Source organism: Parus major, chromosome 2 (assembly GCF_001522545.3).
Source record: "Parus major isolate Abel chromosome 2, Parus_major1.1, whole genome shotgun sequence".
NCBI classification, from domain to species: domain Eukaryota; kingdom Metazoa; phylum Chordata; class Aves; order Passeriformes; family Paridae; genus Parus; species Parus major.
Genome location: NC_031769.1, coordinates 52,045,958 through 52,069,384, shown reverse-complemented (window position 1 = coordinate 52,069,384; position 23,427 = coordinate 52,045,958). Strand labels below are relative to the sequence as shown.

The following is a 23,427-nucleotide window of genomic DNA, read 5'->3' as shown; positions in this document are numbered from 1 at the left end:
CCCTGAATTTGCTTCAATTTATTCATATAATTCTTGTATTCTGTAGTTTGAAGCTGGACACAATATTCTAGAACATAAATGACTGTGATATTTTTAAGAAAGAATGCAGTTGCCAAGAATATAAGATCCCTGAATATTTAATAATAAAGAATATATAATCTGCCTTGTGACAAATGTCATCACAGAAACTCTCTACAGATGGCTTTTTCCAGGCACATAAAGGTACAGGACCATAGCATGTTGTAATTGTAAATATTTTTAAAAGTCACAGTATGTGCATAATACTGTTGCTTTAGAAACTTGTAGGACTTGCTTTGTAGACACAGCCAAAGGTTTGATAACTAAGGATTTATTTGTTCCCTAATCTAGACAGAAAAGACAGTCTGTTTGATTTGTATCATCATCAAAGCCAAGTTCAATGTCATGAATTCTTGATGCCTGTGCTTTCCTTTTGAATCACTGCCTAAGTTTTTCAATGTATCTATTTAAAACCTGAACATTATTTAATGCCTTGTTAAGGGCACAATAAGATGGGTTACTGCTGAAAATTCCAGGTATATTCAGCAAAGCATACTTAAATGCAGCAAAACACATTGAATGCCAGCTGTCTGTCTCAGCTTCTGCAGAGCTGCCACCTTGGGGGAACTGGAAGGGACATGAAGTCACAGTTTTCAGCTCTCCCTGTTCATCCTTAGTGACAAATTGCTCTGGTATAAAAATGATAATCTGTATGAATCAGAATGAAATCTGTAACAAAGTCTAATTTTATCATTCCTTTAGAGCCATCTCCTTATAGATACTCATGGTTTCATTTGCAAAAGCTCTTTATCATGTCTGACACTCCATGGCTAGGTGGATCATCTGTGTTAGCTGTGTTTAGGGACTGATCCAAGTTATCAGCCTACATAATAATCATAAAGCTCAAGATAAAATTCTCAGAATGATAAATTAAACTTTTTTTAAAAAACTGTTTTATTTAATCTTTCTTCCCCTCTTGCTGCTTCTTACATTTCAGAATAGGGTGTTGCAATTCAGGGAGCAAACATCTGTCAGAAGGTACATACATCTGTGTATGTATATAATTACATATGTGACTGATAATTTTTGGTCTGAAACGCATGTTTTATTTTAGGATGTGAACACCTTCAGAATGATCATGGAGTAATAGTTGATTACAATACATCAGACCCACTAATACGCTGGGATTCCTATGAAAATATGAGCCCTGATGGGGAAGGTGAGTAATTTTGTCACATTAGACCTGGGCAAAACCTTTTGTAACTGTTCCAGTGTGTTTGAAAGGAGAAAGGAGACCTCATTTACTTGAAGCTGGTGTGCCACTTTACTGATGTGTGAAATAGCTGTCTACCCTTCCCTATTTAGCATTAGTGGTTCTAATTTAGGAAAGAAAGCTGTAGTAGTTAAGTGAGTGAGATCCTCGTCAATACACAGAATGAACTGAGACACATCTGTTTGATACAAGTTACTTTATTGCTTGTAAATTTACCTAGAGAAGTTTTTTCTTTGTTCAAAGGTTCTAGTTGGAATTCTAACATAGAATTTTAAGAACAACAAAATCATATGGTGAGTTTGTAGCTTTTGGTTACTGTGTTATCTGGAGTATTTCAGAACATGCACTAGGCTGTTAATAAATAAACAGTAAATAATGTGCCTATTTTCATATCTCCCTTTGTAAATGTACCTGTTTTCAGGTTTTTTAGATTTTTTTTTTCTGTAATCAGATGTCATGTACAAAAGATGAAAACCTTCAGTAGCTGCCTTCAGATTCTGACTCCAGTGTGAATACTCTCCTGATGATTTGCTTGAGTGAATGCAGTGCTTTTAATGGATATAGTTTTCATGGAAGGATTCAGAATATTACACCTGTGGCTTCACACCTCAGTGCACATGCAAGCCTGACTTGTTGCAAATAAAAATGTGAGATAAGGTATTGAATAGATGCCAAAGTTCTTGTTTTTACAACTTGCCTGTTATCAGATGAGAGATGCATGAAGCTATGATACTTAGTTAGCTGCTGTCTAGGTTCAGTTTCGATTGATTTTTATAATCTGGATTAACATTGACCATCTAATGACCACATTAGTGAGGGCAGAAGCTTACTGGGAGCTTGACCTTTTTCCACTGCCTCACTCTTGTAATAAAGAGAATTTCCTAATGCACAGGAGACTCCAGTCTGCAGAAAACTGGGGAAATAGAGAAACAGTCATTGCATGTGGCAGGTAGACCACTCCATAGGGAGTCATCAGAGTTGGATGAGACTGTGCAGTGTATTTTAGAAGGAGTAATGTCAGAGAAACTGAATCTTGACTGGAGATGGTGTCTTAATTCCCTCCCATGATGTTTCCATGTAATTTATGATTCCTTTCCTTTCCTCCCCCTGCCATCCTTTCCCCCTTCCTTTGCATATATCTGGCCCTCAACAAGCAATGCATTGATGCCACATATTTTTGAATTGCTGAAATTGATTGGCTAGATGGATTTGACCTTTCCATCCTCATGCATTGCATTGTAGGTAACTACAGCAGTACAGGAAGTTGAAAGCGAAGATAAACATGCAGGCAGCACTCTGTTGGAAGATAGAGAACTGTATGCTGCTCATGTTTTCGATAAGAGTTGGTCAGAGACCATTTACAACTAGCATGTTTGCCTCCTGTTCAGAAGTCATGTGTGCTATTTAATTGATTTTTATATCTAATTTGTTTGCAGGGTATTTTTAAAATTACCTGAGATAGAACAGAAATAGGATGTGGTAGCACAGATATTGAGAATTTCATTGTACATCTGCAAAAAACCCACTTGAATATAAGCTAGAAAATATACCACAAGAGTAGATTTAGTTACTCTTTTCTCAAATAAATATTTATGAGGCAGACTGTTGCCCTATGATATTCAATAAGGGAATTGCAGGCAGAGCAATGTCTCTTCATAGGCTGGGCAAAAGATCTTGGGGAGCACATACAGAGGTGACAGCTGTATTTTTCTCTTAAGGATGGGTCTTTACTTAACACAAGTTGGAGCTTAGTCTGCTGTTTAAGGTAAATATATTGCCGTTGGGTCATCTTCTGTGTAAGATTTACCAGGACAAGCTTCTCTTTATGGTTTGTGCAGATGTTTAATATCGTGCTTGTGCATTAAAAATGTGTATTACATCCTAGTCTTCACTACAGGTGAGAGACCACTAAGAGGAGATGCTGATTTCACATCCAGAATGTGATCAAAGTCAAAAACCTTAGAATATGAGGCCTTTAGCTCTAATCCTAAAATCTGAGAATCTTTTCTGTACTTCAGAAAATATTAAGGTGCAATACATGGTACATTTGAAAGTGCATAACAGTGGTGGTATGTTTAAGGTGTAGGGAAGTCTCATACAGAGCGCCTTTTTCAGTTCTACTTTACATTAAGTTAAACCCCTAGCCTTATGTAGGAGCTGGTCTTCGTGGTTTTACTTGTACCTGTTTTCCTAAATGAATTTCAGAAGGAATAGTATGAGTTGTTAGTGTGAAAGATGATTCTTATATTACAGTTATACATTTTTTTGTTAATTTCAAAAAATGTGGGCCTATGGAATTTCTTACTAAGGTGGTCAGGAAGGCTACAGCAGAGCCTTGTGAACACGAGTTGTTTTGTAGGTATATGTGTGTGGAATGTGTATTTCCAGGCTGCTGTGTTAAAATAGGAATTAGAAGTGAATAAGAGAGTAGTATCTCTTTTGATATAGTATAATTATTTGGCTTTATTACCAAAGGAACAAAAGATAGGAAGACATGATTAAAGAAAAATATACCCAAAGGCTCTTGATTTATAGGTATGATACTGTAGTACAGATATAAGCAATTACCTTTAAAATTATGTTGAACCCTTTATTAATAAGATTGTGTACATAGATGTTGAATATAGCCAGACTATGGACAGTTTGCTATGTGAATTTAGTTCCTTATCTTTTATTCTTAATATTCTTAAGGAATTTTGACAATTGGAAAGCAATAAATATTTGCATTTCTTCTTATAAATAGTGTTTATTTTCAGATCCCTTGGGAAGTGGTCCTCCATAACAGATGAAAAATTATATTAAGTTCCTAATTTTCAATTTATATCAGATATCCTCCTTCTTGAGCAGTACATTAGCACAGAAACTTCTGTTACACTGATTTAAAAGTATGCAATTAAGTGTAGTATTTGGAACCAGAAGAATCGGATCTGCCTACTGCCATGTAGAAGTCTGACATCGTTGCCATTGCTTTTCCTGTGGTTTTGAAGTCTGGAAAGACTTCTTGTGATAGAAAGGGACAGAAATTACTTTTGATCCTTCTGAGAACTCTTATTTTTTTCTTTGAAGTGTCACTTACCATGCAGTAAATGTGCATAGATTTACAAAAGGTTGTTCATTTGTTGCAAAATAGCAAGATACCTGTGGCCACATATATGTAGCATCTTCCAAAATCTCTCTCTAAAATGAAATGACAAGTAGTATTGAAAAAAGCTCCTCCCACCCCAAATCAGAGGGATTGAGGTAAATGGTAAAGGTTTGATTTGTCTTTTGTTGAGGAGTTAATTTTTAGTTCACAGCAATGATTTCTAGGATTATTACTTAGCGTAGTGCACAAGAGATACTGTTCTTAATTACTTCCCTCCTGTTGAAAATGCAAGTCTTTTTTGAATAGGAACCATCAGTTTATGTGAAACCTGCCAGTGGATCCTGGTAAAAGCCTGGACTCTGAAATGTTCTGAAAATGAAATCAGATTTAAAAAAGATATTAAAATAAAAAGATATTAAAATAATACATATTGCTAAGGAATATAAACTCATTTTAATAGGAAATGTGAATTATTGGAAGAACAGATGAATGCTACTCTTCCTTTTGCACTGTCTGACTGCTTTATCTCAGGTCTGTTCTAAGTATCCTAATAGCACACTAAAATTATTCTAGAGAGAGAATGCCATTTGTGTGTGTGGCATTCAGTTGCTTGAGATACAGGATTTTCAATTCTTTTTTAAATAAAGAAAACTGGTAAGTTCAAAGTTCATTGTTGGTCAAAATAGTATTTGTTTTGGTTCAACTGAATTCAGTGAATTTGCAACAGAAATGCACATGATTCTTGTTCAGTGTTCCATTTTAAGACATTTCACTTACTTTAACAACTGCAAAATCCCTCTGCAATCTTTTGTCTTCCAGCACTACAGTCTGTGGAAAGAGAAGCACATGTGCATGTTAGAATTGCTTAAAATGACAATCGAAAGACTTTGATTTAGTCTTTACACAGCAGATACTTGAGTTTCTTTCTGAACAAAGCCTTGCTGTTTGTTTCCCAGCCAAGTACCTTTGCTTGCTCAGTGGTGCTAGACAGAACAGAAACAGCTTTGGTAAAAAAATGATCTTTTAAATCCAAATAAGGTAGGGCTGAGTGAATCCAAATTCCTGTATCTCAAGAGTGTTGCTTTCCAAGTTTTCTGGTCTTTTATAACTGTAATCAACAACAATCAGTTAAAATTTGCCAAATATTTATAAACTGGTTTGCTCCTGCTTTTTTTCTTCTCGTAAAGGAAAGTATCTGAGAGGTATCTCCATGTACACAATAAATGTTTCCATGGAGGCAATAAATAACCAACATTCTGGTATGCAGCCATGTCATGTGATGAGATGTTTGACTTTTACTAAGATTTTTTTCTCCTCTTCAACCTAAAGTAAATAGCTATTCAGTAGGGAGGTGCCCTCTTATGTTGTTAAACACTTGTTTTTCCTGAGGGCCCCTTCAATATTGCAAAACTCAAAAGTTGAGGCAAAACCGCTTGGTTTTGGTACCTTAACAGGAATGCAGATGACTAACAAAGGAAACAGCAACTTTGATGCCATTTCTGCTGAGTGAAGCTGAAGAACAAATTCCTAGTGGATAAATGGTAATTTCAGTTTTTAGTTACCAGTTGGATGCAGTATTCTTTGAGACAGAGAAGTTTGGTAGAAGGTAGGGATAAAAAGGTTTCCTCTAATAATTCCCTTCTATTTGACAGTAAAAGTAGAGAAGCCTATAGAAGGTAGACAAATTTACACTATAAAATGCTGCCTGCTTAAAACAGTATCTGAAACATTGTGGAGTGTCTGCTTTTAATTGATTTTTCTCTGAGAAAACTTAATTCTTTTATTTCTTGAAGTTTCGTATGTTCTTTTCTTTAACAGATATTAGTCCACTTAATCATGAAGCTGACAAAGAGAAAAATTAATATAAAATGGTTTCTTTCATATATTAGAAACATTGAATGTGAACAGGATTACAAGGTTTCATTTCTAAGAGTGCATCAATAGGCAGTTCTCTTTTATCTTCTTCATTAATACAGCATTAATTGTAACAGTACTGTGGCCTAAATTTTTTGTTACCTCAATATGTTAGGGAGTAAATATAATTTCACACATGTTTTCAAGATTGTGCTTGATAAGCTAAGATTGATCTGGAATGTATTTTCTCTGGACTCATACTTTGGAGATTTGGAATTTTTGGTTGTGTTTGATTTTAGGGTTCTTTTGTTGCCAAAAAGAAAATTATTATAATATTCTTCATAGGTCAGATAGGAGTCAACAGTTATGTGCAGCCAGGAGCCAGACTTTCAAAGGATTTACTGATTCAAAGTTATTTTTTTGTCTCTTTTAGGAATATGTCATAAGATATACTGAACACTCCATTGAAGGTCTTGAGTGTTTGCTTAAATGCTAAGCTGAGCTCTAGAACTTGGCCTGTCCAGTTCTGTTGAAAATTAGTTTTTTCCTTTTATCCAAACATGTAACCATATTGATAAGACAGTGTCTGAATTGAGAAATTATGTACATTTTACTTAGTGCCCTGAGACGGTGATTTTGCTAAGTACCATTTGTCAGTTCTGCTGAGTTTAAACTTAACTCAGATAAAAAGAGAATTTCCCCCAAAATGCTAAGGGCCAAAGAGTAGTAATACCTAACCTAAATATTGAAAGTCTTATGCTTGAAGACAAGAAGAGATTAGAACCATGGTTCTCTAGGCCCCTGGATTTTTTCCATGAGCCTCCTGCCTCTCACTACCTGTACTTCCACTTCTGGGAACACTTGACTCCACACCTTCTGGTATCAATGTTTTTAACAGTGCACAGGTTTATCTGAAGCACAGGTTGCACTTGTCAAATATGTACAAGCTACTGCAGAGCCAATTTTTTGCTTTCAAAAGAAAAAATGCATTTTACTGCCCTTCAATTTGTTTCTGTCCTGTCTCAGTAATAGGCAGTGTTGTTATCCCAAGGATTTATTCACTAGCCCTTTGTCAAAAGCTTTCATTACACTTCTAAACCCAAAGACCATAGGGTGAAATTTGAGTGGTTTAATAATTATAATGTAGTTGATGAAACATTTAAATATTCTCTGCAGTTCTACTTTCATAAGACTATGCAAAAGACCTCTCTCTTCAGCACAGCAGATACAGAAGCTAGATTCCTAGAAACTAGTAAGAATCTAGCATGTGTGACTGTGACTAGCATTAACTTAGGCGCCATGTAACACTGCTTTTTTAACCAAGTTTATCTTTTCCCAGCTTATTTTTTTTTCAGCAGGTTTGTATTTATCTTTTAGCATGTGCCTGTTTCTTAGTCATGTCAGCTACATTCTATGGTTGTTAATGCTGTTAATTTAAACACTAATGCTCAAATCAGTGTCTCTTCCCATGTGCAAATACGACAGAAGAAGCCTCCTCACCCATTCTTACAACCTCTTTAATGGACCAGGTTGAATAAAAAGTTGCAAGAGGTGATGTCTTCAAAGATTTTAGCCTTTATGTTTTTCAACTCCTGTACTGCATTAATGCATAACTCTAAACTCCATATAAAGTATTAGCTACTATCTACACATTTTGGTCAGACCAAACAATTCCTCTAGGCCTGAAACTCAAGGACACCCTACAGCCTCAGGCCCCGAATAGTATAAAAAAAAGTGAATTGGCGGGGAGCAAACTGGGGGAATATGACTTTATTACCTGAAGCTGTAATTGGAGGATTAACCCCTGATATGTAAATGGACCAAACTTATATCTGTCTGAAAAACTCAAGACCATTCTCCATTTTGGGTGCAGCCCTTTGAGGAGGCTTTGTCTGCCCTTAATGTACTTGAAAGCCCTTCATTAAATATATCTGCTTTTATTCTTTGAACTTTGTCTGGCCTCTGTTTCTAAGTAAGCTTGAAAAAGGCACCAGAGGCAAGCCTCTGCCACTGGTGTTTTCCTTCCCTGCACCTGCTTCCTGAACAACTCTTCCTCCTTTTTTTCAAGGCAATAGGGCATCTCACCTGTTTAGCTTCATTAACCAAGGAAAAATAACCTTCTTGATGTTATAGGTATTGGATATATTTTAACACCTTACTTGCTCGAGAGTACAATTAGCATGGCAGCATCAGAGCTTAAAAGTGTAAAGAAGAAACAATCCAAAATGCCTTATTACAAGATAGGATCTGGTTGTTAAGACCAGAAAGAGAAGCAATTAAATCTGTGTCTGCACCAAAGCACGCATACACTGAACTACCTTATGTGTCATATATATGTGAGTGTTTACTCTAGTAAACAAATGAAATGTGAATAGAGGGCATTATCAGCCATGATGCCCTTTGTACACGATGTAAGAGGTCATAGAATCATTGTGTGTGCATGAATGAACTTGAGTTAAGATACCAAATTCATTATGATTGCCAAATGACAGAGACTTCTTCTCTGGGAAAACTTACAGACCAAGAGACAAGATTTTTAGTTCACCATGTAGGCAGCAATAGCAATCCTTTTCTGCTGAATCCTGAAGTAATCATATTCTGATTTGAGGTATTTTCTACCCTTTCACTGGTTGTCTAACATCATGTACCTTTTCTTCTTTGGTTAGACTTCTTTCCAGCGATTCTCTTGGTCCTGTGTGGTGGTTTCAGCTGGCCACTGCAACACTCCTTTTATAAAATAACGATTTTGTGATGTTGACACTTTTCTTCCCGTTGGCAAGCATGTTCTGTTGATTAGAAAGGCCTCATGAGGTTCTGAGTACAGCTTATTCAAAATGTGGTTTTTTTGTTATGAAGGTGCTTTGGTCAGGAAGCCTTGATTCTATGACAAGTGCTGGTTTTTGAAGAAGGGGGCTCTTCCTGCAAATTTGTCATGCTGGGATTTATTTGGACTATCCTGTAACTGACAGTTTTTTTCAGTTTCTGAGATGCTGGTTAAATAAACAATATGTATTAAGTTTCTGCCATTGAATACTTACTGGAGAATGAAGGAGTTTTCCTAGAACGGTTTCTGCAGGAAGCATCTTCTGCAAATAGTGATATATAGAGAGGTTTTTTTATTCCATTGCATGTGTTTCCAAGATGGTTTTAGTACATAAACAATCGCCTCATATATGTGCTGATGGGTTTTTTCCTTGACTTCGGAAAAAAACATAATAAAAGACTAGCCATCCTGAGTCCTACAGCTTTAGATTTTAATGTCTGAATTTTAAAAAGGTGCCTGTTTTATTCAATGGCCTGTACAGTGAAGCTTAATACTCTGTGTTTTTTTAGCACTGTAGACCACTGGCACTTCTGATAGTAAATTGTGGTTAAATAAATTCCTTCAAACCAGGAGATTATATTTTTTAAGTGACAGAAGAATTTTAGCTGTACAAATAACATGAACAGTCTTTAATGTAGTCAGCTCTAGTGCTTTGCTTGTTTTTTAATGGTAAGGGAAGCTTTGCTAGAGATAGTACAATTTGTTATCCATGTATTGATCCCACAAAGCTGTCCTGGGCACCTCTATTCCTGCTGTGGCAGTTTCACTTGTTAAATGTTAAACATTTATCTGTGATTCCTTTTGTTTAAGGCTTAAGTTCATTGCAAAGTTTTTCCTGGAGATCAGAAATCTTTGCATCAGACTGCTAAGCAATAAGTGAAAGAGAGAGACAGGGTAGATTGCAGGTCTGCCTGCATATTTATCGTATCTCCTCTAGGTTCTGCATTCCAACATGGGCACAATCCAAATGCTGAAGAAGAGCACTAATTCGAACTCCTTGCAGACTGAATAGATGGAGGCAACTTTAAGTAAGCAGAGGGAAGTTTTTTTTGTCAGAACCCAACCCTCTTTCTTACTGTGGACACACGCTCTCCAACTGTTGAAGTAAAAGTTGTGTTACTGCATCTCTTTTTATTGTTTATGTTTTCTCTGTTCTTGGAGTACCAGGTGGAAGGATCTGTGTCTGAAGTTTCTGAGATGGCCCAGAACAGTGAGCTATCTCTCAAGTAGTATGGGCTAGATACTGTTTTTCTCTATCTTTTTTGAAGCTTGAAGAATGTTGCATAAACTGTTACCCATTTAAGGAACTTGCTAAACTTCTGAAGCTTATCCAGAGTTTTCTTTGTCAGGATATTCCCTGTGTTCCTTTCAGTAAATACACATAAAATATTCTTTGTATGAAGAACTTTTGTTCTTAAGTCATTTAGGTTCAGTATATGTTTTCCACCAAATACACATAATTTGTTACATTACAAGTATAACAAACATATGCTTATGTTGAGCGTGTGTAGACTATCTTCAGTCTATTCAGAAATAAATACTATAATTATTATTGTATAAGGTTACCCAATATTGCTTCTGCTTATTGCTCTACTAATTGAAAATAAATGACAAGTCTTTTGAGTCTCAGTGCAAAATCCTTTAACTTCAATTACTGAGTTAGAAAATCAAAGAGCACTGCTAGACATATGTGTACCTGAACTTCCTTTTTTGATATGTGTACTTGTTTAGAAACACCTGAAGATCAATTTATTGTCCCATAGAGTGGTGGAGCAATTTTATTACAAATGGCAATGCTATATGTTCCATGCTTACAAAAAGGAGTAAATTCATTATGTTGGCCTCTTAGACATCCACTTGAAGCCTTTCACTGTGGTTCTGTACAGTTTTCAGCAACCATTTAGAGCCATCAGTGTTTTCCTGCTGCTTTATATTTGAGGAACATAATTAATTTTTGCTGAAAGCCTGGCAGTATAGTAAGAGAAATGCCATGACTCATGTTTTGTGTGCTGTTTCACCTGTTAGAAAAAATAATCATGACTTCTGAGCATCAGCATTTGGAGTATACTCTTGCTAATTATTGAAGTGTTCCTGAAGATGGGCTTTGTTTTTGATAGGAACAAAGGGAGATAGTTTCACGTAGTTTAGTGGCTTTGAAATATGCTTAAACTTAGTGTTTTGTACTTGTGTCAGTGTTTCTGTACTGTGATGTTATGTTGTTCTTTTGCTGGTTATCCAAGCATAAGGTACTTCAAGTTAAGTCTTTGCTTAAAGTAACTGAGAAAATTTTGCAGAAGTAGAATCAAAATGACACAGTAGCTTCTGTGTATTGGATGACAGTTTTAAATGTATCGGTATATTCTTTGTACTTTGGATCATGAAACAAGTAGTATTTTCTGTTGATCTGTTGAGGTGGGCAAAAGTGAGATGATAAATTACAGTAGTATTCTAAGGATGAACCTGTGCTAGCTGACTCTGCCTGTGTTCCATACTGGCTGAACAGCAGCCAGCCTCTGGTCTAGAGTTTTTTTTCTAGGTAGTACTTTGTGAAGCAGTTTTTTCCTGCTCCAGTGTACTTGTAAAAACATTAAAGTACAAATGAGATCCTTCTGACAGGGAAATTCGTCTTAACCTTTGCAGAGATAAAGTTTCTGTGGGATCTGGGATGTCCTCTTTTCTGCTTCTCAAAATATTTAAAATATTTTGATAATTTAATTATTTAATAATTTAACATAATATTTAATTATTTAATAATTAAATAATCTCAAAGGTTTAAGGACTTCATGTGATCTTCTTGTGTTCTTCTTGGTTTATTTTGCTAACAATAATCCCATCAGTTTTTTTCCTTTCAGAGTGTTCACTTTTTATTTTTGTGATAGCATGCCTTGTTTTCTTCAGCCTCCTTTATTCTTCTGTTGTACTCAGGGATGTGAGAAACCTAGTAAACCAAACAGTTTCCTGATGACTTAGGTACTGCTCCCTCATGTTGGAGAACTAGTTTTGTTTAAAATGCAATGTGTATATGAATATCAGGCTTGCTTGGGCCAGGTTAAAGGAAAAAAGTGATAGAAGACTCCTTTCTCTTAAAATTTTGTTACCCTCAAATAATAATTTCCTAAACCATCTTTAAAAACATACTAAAGGATTGCCAGATTAATATTTATGAACCAGAAATTGATCTCACAGCCTTGTGTAGCAATTTGCAAAATCAGGATCTACTTTTTATGTCACAGTTTGAGACCTGCACTAAATGCAGTTTTAGGTCTCCAACCTGTAGAAAGCACCACAGCTGGGCCATACCAGGTTCTAAGATGACAGGTATTCAAAATCCATATTTTTTCCCCCAAATTTTTGATCAGTTCATTGTGATTGGTTCATTGCATGACCCTTCTCTGCCACTCTGTACCAGTCCCGGTATCATCTGTACTTGCAACAGTCAGCATAAAACCTTTGAAGAGGTGTATATTGTAGCCTTGTTTACAAAATTTAAATCTGTATCTGAAGTGATACCTAGTAATCCAATTGACCTCAGGTGTGGGAATGTGCACATAGCCAAAAGTACCTAGTACTGCATAAGGTGATGCATCCCAGGAAGGCTGGTACTGATAACAGAAGACGCAAAAACGGTTGAGTGATATGGTTAGAGAACATCTGTCTAAACACCTCCATGGATAGGTTTAATCAGTGGTTATCCCAAAGCATTCTTGTGATGGAGCACCACCAAGAACACCATATTGTTCTACATCTAGAACAATAAAATTTGAGCAGCATGGTGATTTGTCTGAATGAATCTCAGGTAAGCTTATCCACAGGATAAGTTAATTTATGCAGTGGTGCTATTATGTTGTCTGTATTTCTTCTGGTAATCTAGCTAAGTGCAGGCATTAGTGTTTAGCCTCAGTCTATATTCAAGTATGCTCAGTGTTAAATGTCCAAAATCACTGGCATGTACATGCAGTTCAGGCTTATGAAGGAGCAAAAGAGGCCTGTAATTGAAGCAAGGAAAAGAGCTGGGATTTTTTTACTCACAAAGAACCAAAATGCAGTGAGATTAAAACTAAATTTGCTTCTTAAGTGAGACTCATCAGTTTGCACTAGGAGTTTTTAATATACTTCTTTCTTTTCATATATTTGAGGCAAATGTGGGATGTTTCCAATTTAACAGCAATTCTGCATCATCCCAAAGGAGAGAGCCACTTCTCTGGTTCTGGAAAAGTACTGCCAGCATACCTTGTGTTGTGTGCTTTGTGTCTTTTATCAGAGTCCTGACTTGTTTCATGTGCAACCATTTACTGATTTGCAAGAACAGCAACATTTGAACCAAAAAGCATGTGCTTTCTGAATTATGTTTAAACTTAATTTTTAACTCCTACATAAACAATGAACAGGTAGATATATTTTGGGGATACAAGGATCACTTTTATCCTTTGTTCAACTGAGAAGTCATTAAAGTGCTGACAGTCCCTGAAATAAAAAATGAACATTGTCCAGGGGCACGGCTGTCTGGTGGTGATGTATGTGTACATTTGGAGTAACATTTAGAGCAAAAGTTTGTGGGCTGCTCTGTGGTGAAATACGGCTGTTACTAAAGTAGGAACTAACAGCTTCATTTCCCCTAGTTTGAGGTGATTCATTCCAGAGACAGAGAATGTAAATCCCAGATCTGGGACCTTGAGAGCAGCAGCTGCTAGATAAAAATAAGTGTTACTGCTACAGGATTTCCAGAAAGCTTTTCCAGCCTGAGAATTCCAGTAATACACAAATTCTTGAAGATATGGATGATTGTCTAGCCTGATTGGTCAGTGCAGGAGAACAGCTTTTTCTAGCAGCTGTTTATTTTGGCAAGAATTATGTCAGTGATCTAGAAACTGAAATACACTAATCTTTGGATATTGAAACAAACTGTGAAAAGAACCACTGTAAGGAAATAGCTTGTAGACTGAATTACCTTTTCAGCCAATATGTTTCCACTCCTCCTTGGCTGCCGTAGTTCAGATTTCATTGAACATGATTGCCTTCTCCAGCTCCTCCCTTTTGTTTACATTTTCATTTGCTTTTTCTGGCTGATACAAGTCTCATGATTCTTTAGCAAGACTGCCTACCTTCAGGAGCAGAAACAGTGACTGCAGCTCACCCAGTAGGAGTAGAGATATTTCTGGCCTTTTTAAGCTCGAGGATTTGCCCTAACTTTGGTTTTCCTATGTGCAGAGTTTTGCTTAGGAAATTTAGTTGATTTAACAAGCCAGGGATTGACTGTTGCAGAAAATTCCTTGTCATGCCTAGTAAAGAGGTAAGTAGCTTTGTTTTGGTTCAAGAGCTGGAAATACAAACCACATATATTTCTCTATGGATTCTGTAGGAGTTACACAGGAAAAGTTTGTAAGGAATGAAGGCCTGTCTTTGTTAGAGAGGGAGAAAGGAAAAGACAAGCGCACATAAAAAGATTTAACTTCAAAAGAATGCAGCTCAGGACTTGTCCAGGTTTGCCTGAAGGTAAAAGTATTTATTTATGAGGTTGATAAAAGATAATCCAGATCTTCTGTAATGTTTCCTGCTGCAACATGAACAAGGGTACAGTTTGAAAAAGTTTGTGTATTTGCAATCATCTTTTTGTTCAGGTGGACTGGATCAGAACAGCTCTTGCTGAATTTGTGGTGCATGAGTTTACCTAGCTGGCTTTCATTTGTGTATGTTTTCCCAAGTGATGAATGGACAGCGGGTAGCTGTGGGGACAAGTCCAAAGGCTTAGAGACTGAAATATTTTTAACTCACAAGCCTGCCTTTGGGTATTTGGATTTCAAGGAGAGGAGTGCCAGGAAAACACAGACTTGGAAGGATGTCACTAAATTTGGTATGTGTTAGTATTTGGTATATGCTACTAATTTTTAAATAAGTTGCTCTTTGTGTATCAGGTAGAGGAGTGAAAATACACATATAACCTTTGCTCTGAGATTTTCAGTTACAAGAGAGTCCCTGATACTGGGGGTATGTGTGTGTAATTCAGATTCAGCATGGGAATGTTGTTGGGCTTCAGCCTGGGCAGTTCAGAGAGTTGGAACAGCTCGTGGAAAGAGTGGTCAGGTTGAAAGTGGGTCCCTTGGGTTTAGTTAAATTCTATTATTAATTAGGTCACTTCTCTTGTGATCTTGTTTTTTGACAGCTGTGTTTCTCTTGCATTTTAAAGTGTTGCCTCCTTGGAAAAAATGGTAGCAGGGATTGAGTTGTGCATGTTGATGAGGTATTGAATTTATAAGGCCTCTGGCCTACTGTTACTTAGCAAAGTGTAAAGAATGAAATGTTCCACTGCTGTTATCTTTCCTCATTTTCTTTTGTCAAAACTGCTCCCTTCCTATATGCATAACTTTACTTTTACAATTAAGTTGGTTTATTACCTTTTTTGGGAAACACATGGATGAATACCAGGGTAAAGTGAAGTCCAAAAGTCTTAGTGCAGAGGTATTCTAAAATAATGTTTAAGAAAAAGGTAGAATATGAAATAAAGATATTATATAATAGAAGAACAACTACAAACCCTTGTATTTTGTGATTTGTAGTATTGGAATAGTTCATTTGTCCTAGTTTTATGAACAAACAAACCACATATGTATATAACATATATATATATGGTTGTATATATTTATAGTTTTATTGTATATTGTTTATAGTTTAATAAGATCAGGTGCAAGGTACTGCACCTAGTTGGAGCATCCCCAAATATCAGTATGAGCTAGGTGATGAACAGATCAAGAGCAGTGCTGCTGAGAAGGACTTAGGGGTGCTGGTCATTGAGAGGCTGGGCATGACCCACCAACATGCTTTTGCAGCCCAGAAAGCCACATGTATCCTGGGCTGTATCAAATGCAGTGTGGGCAGCAGTGTGAGGGAGGTGATTCACCTTATCCACTCTGGTGAGATCCCACCTGCAGTGCTGCATACAGTTCTGGGGTCCCCAGCACAGGAAGCGAGACCAGAGGAGGCCACCAAGTTGGCTGGAAGAATGAATGAATTTCCTTATCTCCTGTAAGGAAAGGCTGTGAGAATTGGATTTGTTCAGTCTGGAAATGAAAAAGGAAAAAAAGGGGTGACCTAACTGCAGCCTTCCACTACCTGAAGGGAGCCCACAAGAAAGAGGGAGAGAGGTTCTTTACAAGAGCATATAGTGACAGGACAGGCCTTAAACAGAAAGAGAAGAGATTTAGATGAGATATAAAGAATAGAGGGTGGAGAGACACTGGAATAGGCTGCACAGAAAAGTTGTGGATGTGCTCAAGGCCAGGCTGGATGGGGCTCTGAGCAAGCTGGTCTAGTGAAAGGTGTCCCTGCCCATGGCAGGGGGTTGGCACTAGATGATGTTTAAGGTCCTTTGCAACCCAAACCATTCTATGATATATCCCGTGATGATAGTTAAAAACTCCAAATTAATCTAAGAATGCTTTCCTTCAAATGTGCAAATTAGAAAATAATTTTGTCACATGCAATAAGCATTTTATTTTCACTATTAAAAGCTGAAAATTTAAATATCCAGACTCCTCAGGAACAGCTAGATTTTTGTTTAGCTATGAGTTTCATTCTTTCTTACCTGTTTATAATGCAGAGTGGTATTTTTTGTTTCCTAAAAAGGTGGCTATCTATTAGAGCAAATTGTCTAGTTCCAAGTAAATTGTTTTGACCCACAATCACAGTTGTTTTCTTGTGATATGTAATAATATTATATTGGTATTTAAATTTAGAGCCAAAAATCAGTAGGTCCCAAACTCTTCTGTTCTCATTTAATTTGTAGACACATAATATGTCTCCTCAAGTTCTAGTATAAATATCAAGAGTAATGTCTGTCAGGCTCACCATCCTACTTCTGATCAATGAGATTTCTTTTTGGGAAGCCATAATTTCAAGAGATTGCTTTAGGGATTTTTGAAACTTGGTAGGGGACCAGACTTTTAGCACTGATGTCCTTCTTCCTAAAATGGTGTCCTGGCATAGATGTGGGGTGACCCAGCCTGAGGACTGGCTCAGGCTTTGTGCTGCTAACAGAGTTTGCAAAATTTACTCCAAAACAGTTTCTGATCGTGAAATTCAGCTTTTTTAGTTGTTATCTTTGTGAGCCCAGAAAAACCTATCTGATACAACCTCTGATCAAGTGAAGCCTCCATCCTGAGCAAAAGCCACCAGGCAAAGAAGAACCTGGCTTGGGTGCTCTGACTTTTTAAAGAAACCCTGGCAACCCCCAGCCCTGTTTCCAGCCACGTAGTTGGGTCTTAAGGAGACAATAACAATCTTGGGCACAGATAGATACGGAATACAATAAAATTTTGGTTACCCAGGAGAGATATTTTTTAACTTACTTAAAAGCTATCTGAGAATCCTGAAGTCATTTAAGGCTAAGGCTTGTACTAACACATAAATGCAGTACTTAATTTTCTGTTTGTGAGTTTTGCTGTTCTGGTTTTTTTCTAAATGAAATTTTAAATAAGCTGTACTCATGTCTCTTCTTCAGAGTGGAAGCTGTAAGGTTCACAGCTGGAAGACTCCCAGATATTTGGGGTTGCCTATCATTTCAAGCAAGATGCAGAATAAATTTGAAAATTCTGTATTAGTGGAAGAAATACTGGACAGGGTTATCTCTGAATCTTACAGAGCGCACACATGCAAGACCCTTGGATCAGTAGTCTGCTGTCAGTGTGTCTGTCTTGTCTGTACTTCTGACACTGTGCTTGGATGGTACTGTGTGATGGTGCTGGGAGGGCTAAGGGAAGGAGATACACAAAGGTTTTCCATGGCTGTACTTGAGAATTTGACAGTTGTTTTGTACTTAGAATTTCTTCAAGGAGAACCAAATCTGCATGCTAGAATGTTTGATCTTGTGTGAGGTGTTGTATTGGGTCTGACTGAGCTGGAGTTAATTTTCCCTTAGCAGCCCTCCCAGTGCTGTGCTTTGCATTGGTAGCTGGAAAGGAGTTGATAACACACCAGTGTTTGGTCTGCTGCTGAGCAGCACTGGCACAGCACTGGTGCTGTCTCTTGAACAATTCTCTCATCCCCTCCTCCTGTCAAGTGGGCTGAGAGAGGACACAACGAGGCTAAAGTAGCTGTCTCAAATTAATCAAAGGGGTATTCCATACCATATGATGTCAGCTCAGATATAAAAGCTAAGGCAGGGAAGAGGAATGGGGGCATTTGTTATTTTACAGTGTTTGCCTACTGGAGCAACCGCTCCAGTATTTTCATAGTCCTAGAAGGCAGTGAGAGTTTATGAGATATCACAGCATGAAAGAGCCCAAGAAACTGTCTTTTGGCTGTGTTTTTGATGCATCTTTTTTCATAAATATTGTTTTAAAGTATCTGTATACATTAAGCCTCATGCATAGCAGCCCTTTTCACCATGCAATTTGCACATCAAACTTGATCCACATAGAAATTTTGCATCAAGGGGGGTTGTTTTCCATTTTGCTGTTTGATAACTTCTTCTGAAAAGGAATATTTTGGTGTTTTGCATATGCTGTTTTTAAAAATCAACATCAGACAAATAATAGTTCCTAGTCCTTAGAAAGAAGATTGTCCTTTAGTTTAGCTAAAATCTGTTAAGACCATATATAACCTTTAGGATGTAGGTCTTTTAATGGATGGAACCATGTCAGTGTGTCTCATAATGAAAACTTTTTCCAACCAGACTACTTTTCTTGCCATTATAAAAACAAATTAATTTTGTTACCATTGTGAGTACAATTTCTGCATAATGCTTTTTCTAAATGGGTATTGCCTAAAAAAGTTTACTAATTTGGAAGTTCATGATCATGATGCCATTTTACGTACATTTTGAAAATGTGTAGTAGAGTTAATAGTTGAAATGCATGGGGCTTTTGATTCTGAACTAGAGCAGATATAGATGATGGTTACCTTTGAGAAAAGTCTGCCTGTTCCTAAATTGTAATGGTTTAATTTTCTTAATCTCATTCTCAGACTTGAGTAAGAGAAGTTTTTCAGAAATATCTGCTTAATATAAATTTTCTGGTAAATGAACATAAAGTCTTTTGAAAGTGGAACTACTTACTTAACTTACGTGGCTTTACAGACACAAGACATATTTATTCATCAAACTTTTCTTGAGAGATAGAATTGTGCTTGTTTTCAGCACTGGATAAACTTCAACCTCATGTTGGTCTAACCTGTGTGATGTGTTAGGTGTGATGGGTTAGATGGGAGTAAGGCAAATATAGTTACTTCTGTGGAGGCTTCCACTTAAGTTTATTAGTCCTTTTTTTGAAAGAAAAATATGACAAGCATACCAGATCCTCCATATATGTAGATATGTCATATTCTTAACATTTACTTCTGCCTTCCTTTGTGAAGAGTCTTTATGTATATTCCAAGGACTGTAGCTCTGATTAAAATCTTATCTTTTCCTTGTATTGCCAAGAAAATGAGAAAATGATTCTTTGTAGTATAGTCAGGCCATCAAGTAAAAATGGATGAGGTCATAATTACATAGTATATGTATTAAAGGCAAGCATTGCTGATAGGTTTCTACCATTCTTGCTCTGAATCGAATACATAGTAGCGATCTCTAAAATTTCTAGTGCTGTAATAGTGGGATTCTTTAAATTAGCATGAGGAGTTTGTGGAGCCACAAGCATGGACTCAAAACAGCATAAAATGAGAGGATTTTATTTCATCTTGAGCTACAAATGGCATATTGCATTTCCATCAAGAAAAGTGTTGTAAAATCAAAGAAGATAATGTCACTGGTGTTTGCTGTTGCTACAAAGTCAATTCAGTTTTTCAGAAACTATGCCATTACTGTTAACAATACTTTGACTAGTGGCACAACACTAGTCAAAGACCTTATGTGATGGCTTGTTCTTATGTCTCCTTTTCCTTTTTACTTATGTCTCTACAGTGCTGCATACCCAAGGTCCCATTGATGGCAGTCTGTATGCAAAAGTGAGAAAGAAGAGCTCTTCAGACAGCAACATCCCAGGTGTTCCTCAGGGTGTTCATGTTACAGGCAGTCCTGATCACAGTGATCATACCCTGTCTGTCAGTAGTGATTCAGGACACTCCACAGCTTCCATCAGAACTGACAAGACTGAGGAACACCTTGTCCCAGGAGTTAAACGGGGTCTGAGCCCACAAGAGAAGGCAGAACTGGACCAGCTACTTAGTGGCTTTGGTCTAGAGGATTCTGTCAGCACCACCAAGGATATGACTGATGCTCAAAGCAAGTACAGTGCTACTCGCCACATAGTGCCAGCTCAAATTCACATGAATGAAGTCACCAAAATGAAGGACAGGGAGACTGATATTCTGGATGATGAAATGCCTAATCATGATCTTCACAGTGTGGACAGCATTGGGACTTTGTCTTCCTCAGAAGGGCAGCACTCCACCCACCTAGGGAACTTCAGTTGCCACAAGAGCAGTCAGAACTCACTTCTTTCAGATGGCTTTGGAAGTAATGCTGGGGAAGAGCATCACAATGCTTTTGCTGCAGACCTGGGAATTGGTGTGGATTCCCTGTATGAGAGATCATTTGGAAGCATTGAGCCGAAGTCAACTGAGCAGCTGCAACAGAATCCTTCTGTCTCACCCCATCCACAAGCCTATGGCCCAAGTAACTACTCTACTCAGACTTGGGTGCGCCAGCAGCAGATGGTCACTGCTCACCAGTATGGTTTTGCCCCAGAGAATGAAATCAGGGTTGGCATTCATAACACTGTGGAGAATTTGGGCAGTGTCCAGAGCCACTCCCAGGTCCCAGATGCCCCAACACGTGGCTCTAGCAGCAGAGTTGCTGTCCAGAGAGGGCTAGGAAGCATGCTGGGTGCTGGAGAAGCTGAAGAACATGCAAGTGCTGACAGTTTTAAGTCAAGGCCAATGCCTCAAAGGAACACAAATGGCCTGGATCTAGGACAAAATGCTGGGGACTTGCCAGCTTCTCCAACTTTGGATATTGATCAGTCCATTGAACAATTGAACAGGCTGATCTTGGAGTTAGACCCTACATTTGAACCTATCCCAACCCGCATTAACACTCTCACCAGTGACAGAAATCAAGTAAATGGCTTCAACAGCCTTGATGCACACATAGAAGAGCTTAACAGTAGTTCTGGCTTCCATGACAAAATAGAGGTCACAAAAAGGAACCCCTCTGGGCATGGTAAGCTATAATACTTTCTGAAAATAATACTCTTTCTAGCAGCTGTGTGTTCATTATATGGTACAGCAGGACCCTCAGGTCCTAAAAACTTTGACAATGATTAACAAGGGATTATTTGTGATGCCCTCTTTACCTAATCATTCAAGATATGAAATCAAATTTATGTAAGATAAGTGAGTTTTGCAGGTACTTGCCTTTTTGCTTGAAAAAAGTACTGTTCAGTGAGTTCTTACCTATTATAGATCATCTGTTGGGATTTTTTTTCTGCTGTCAATTTAGGTTATAAGGGAGCAGAATTTGTACATTGAGACATTTTTAGAAGGCATCAGTGGTGTATGTTTTTCATCATTACTATTTCCATTTAAATTAGAAAAATGGCAACAACTTTATCTTCAAATGTAGTGTAATGATGCTGGCATTAAATTTCTATGCAATATTTTCACAAATAATTTCCCAGTGAAGTATTTTAAGACATGATCTTTTGGAAAGTTTTCTGTTTAAAAATTTACAAGTCACAGTGTTTGTTTGTTATCTCTGACTCTGAAATTACAGCTGGTGGAATTAAATACGCAAATATTTCTGACTATGTTGCCTAAGTAATGCTACTAGAACTAGCAGCTTTGCAAAAGTATGAGTATGTGCCTCTGGCTAAGTCCACTAAACCTATTATTAATGGTCTACCTAAGATTTGAGAGAAATAAGATCTTACCTGTCCTGTCGTGTTTGAAAATTTTATATGGTCTAATTTCTCCGGCAAAATCCTTGCCTCCCTTTCTCTGCTTCCATCTTCATCTTCTTCTTGTTTCCAGTCATGATGCAATGAAAGACTTGTTTGTGTCCCCAGCATTTGATTGAGTATTAGCCAGCATGACAGAAGATGGGCCCATGGCCTCACTGGACACAAATGAGTTGCTTCAGCTCAAGCCCAGCAGGATATGCTAAACCATTCAGTGGTGAATGTACCTAACTAGTGGGTGGTGCCTGTTCGTGGGCACACCTGTGTGATCCAGGATGGTGATCCTTGTAGGGAAGGGGAAATCACAGTTCTGAGTTTAGGAGGGTAGCTGAGGATCGGAAAAGTACAAAAATCCATGATGAATAAATGTGAGATGCACTGCTACTTTTTTTTAAATACACAATATGTATTTTGTGGCATTAGTTTGTAATTCTCTTGAATCTTTCCAAGTTATGTGCCAATGGACAAATTGAGATTTTTCTAGCAGGAGAGAACTCTTCCCTTTATATACAGTAAACCTAGTGAAGGGGATAAAGAGATCATTTAGAATAAGACACCTTCTACAGATCTGTGTTTGAATATATGATGCTTAAAAGAGATACTTGAAATTTTCTCACAGATTCTGGTCATCTCAAAGGAAGTAGGAGTCACTGTAATTTTCCTTCCGTTTTTAACATCAGGTAAATAAAGACCAATGAAAATAATTGTACTTGGGGAATGATCTGGAAGAGGATTTGTTTTAAGGAATTAAATTTCCATATTGAAGGGAATCCTATATAAAGATATAGACAGCACTTAAAATCCTGGATATTTGAGGGGAGGTAGGTATCAGGGCACAGTAGAAAAGGAAAGACTAGTAGTCAGGAACATAAGAATAGCCCTTAATTAAACAAAACTTAAAAAAATAATTTGTATAGCTTTAGAATAATATTTTTTTTTAAGTTTGTCTTTATGTCAGGTGCTAAAATGTTCCATTTCTGACTTCTGCAAGTAACATTCAATTTATACTAGCAGCAGCTTGATTTTAAAGTTTCTTAGGGTTCCAGAGGTAAAACAACACATATTTATGGCATGCTGCCACATCTGATTTTGAGACTAGGAGCACATACTGATTTTCCAAGTGCTGTAGATTTATTTATTTATATATATGAACTTGCCCCACTGAAATATATAGAATCATACGTTTATTCATGCATGGTGTGCACGAATGAGCATGGGGAAAAAGCAATTTACCTGAATGAATATTAGGAATAAGAAGCACTGGAATGTTTTTCCCTATATGCACTACTGATCTGAATCACTGGACTGAGAACTGGCTGCATGTCAGGTCTCAGAGGATTGTGGGCAGTGGCACAGTCTGCAGATGCCTCTAGTTTAGGGGTCTAAATCCAGTCTTGTTTAACTCACTAAACATGTGGATGAAGGGGTAGAGTGCTTCCCCAGCAAGTTTGCTGGTGCATAAAGCTGGGAGGAGTGGCCATAC

General features: G+C 37.4%; 1 protein-coding gene across 7 annotated transcripts in view; it reads left to right on the top strand.

Annotated features, from left to right (window-relative positions):
• The window catches only part of TNS3 (tensin 3), a 166,131-nt gene that overhangs the window by 90,769 nt on the left and 51,935 nt on the right, over nt 1-23,427 (top strand). For all 7 annotated transcript variants that reach the window (XM_015618189.3, XM_015618188.3, XM_015618184.2 and 4 more), the window contains 2 exons: nt 1,133-1,237; nt 19,949-21,208. In XM_015618189.3, coding sequence (XP_015473675.1) covers nt 1,133-1,237; nt 19,949-21,208 — 1,365 coding nt within the window. The remainder of the gene's footprint in view (nt 1-1,132; nt 1,238-19,948; nt 21,209-23,427) is intronic.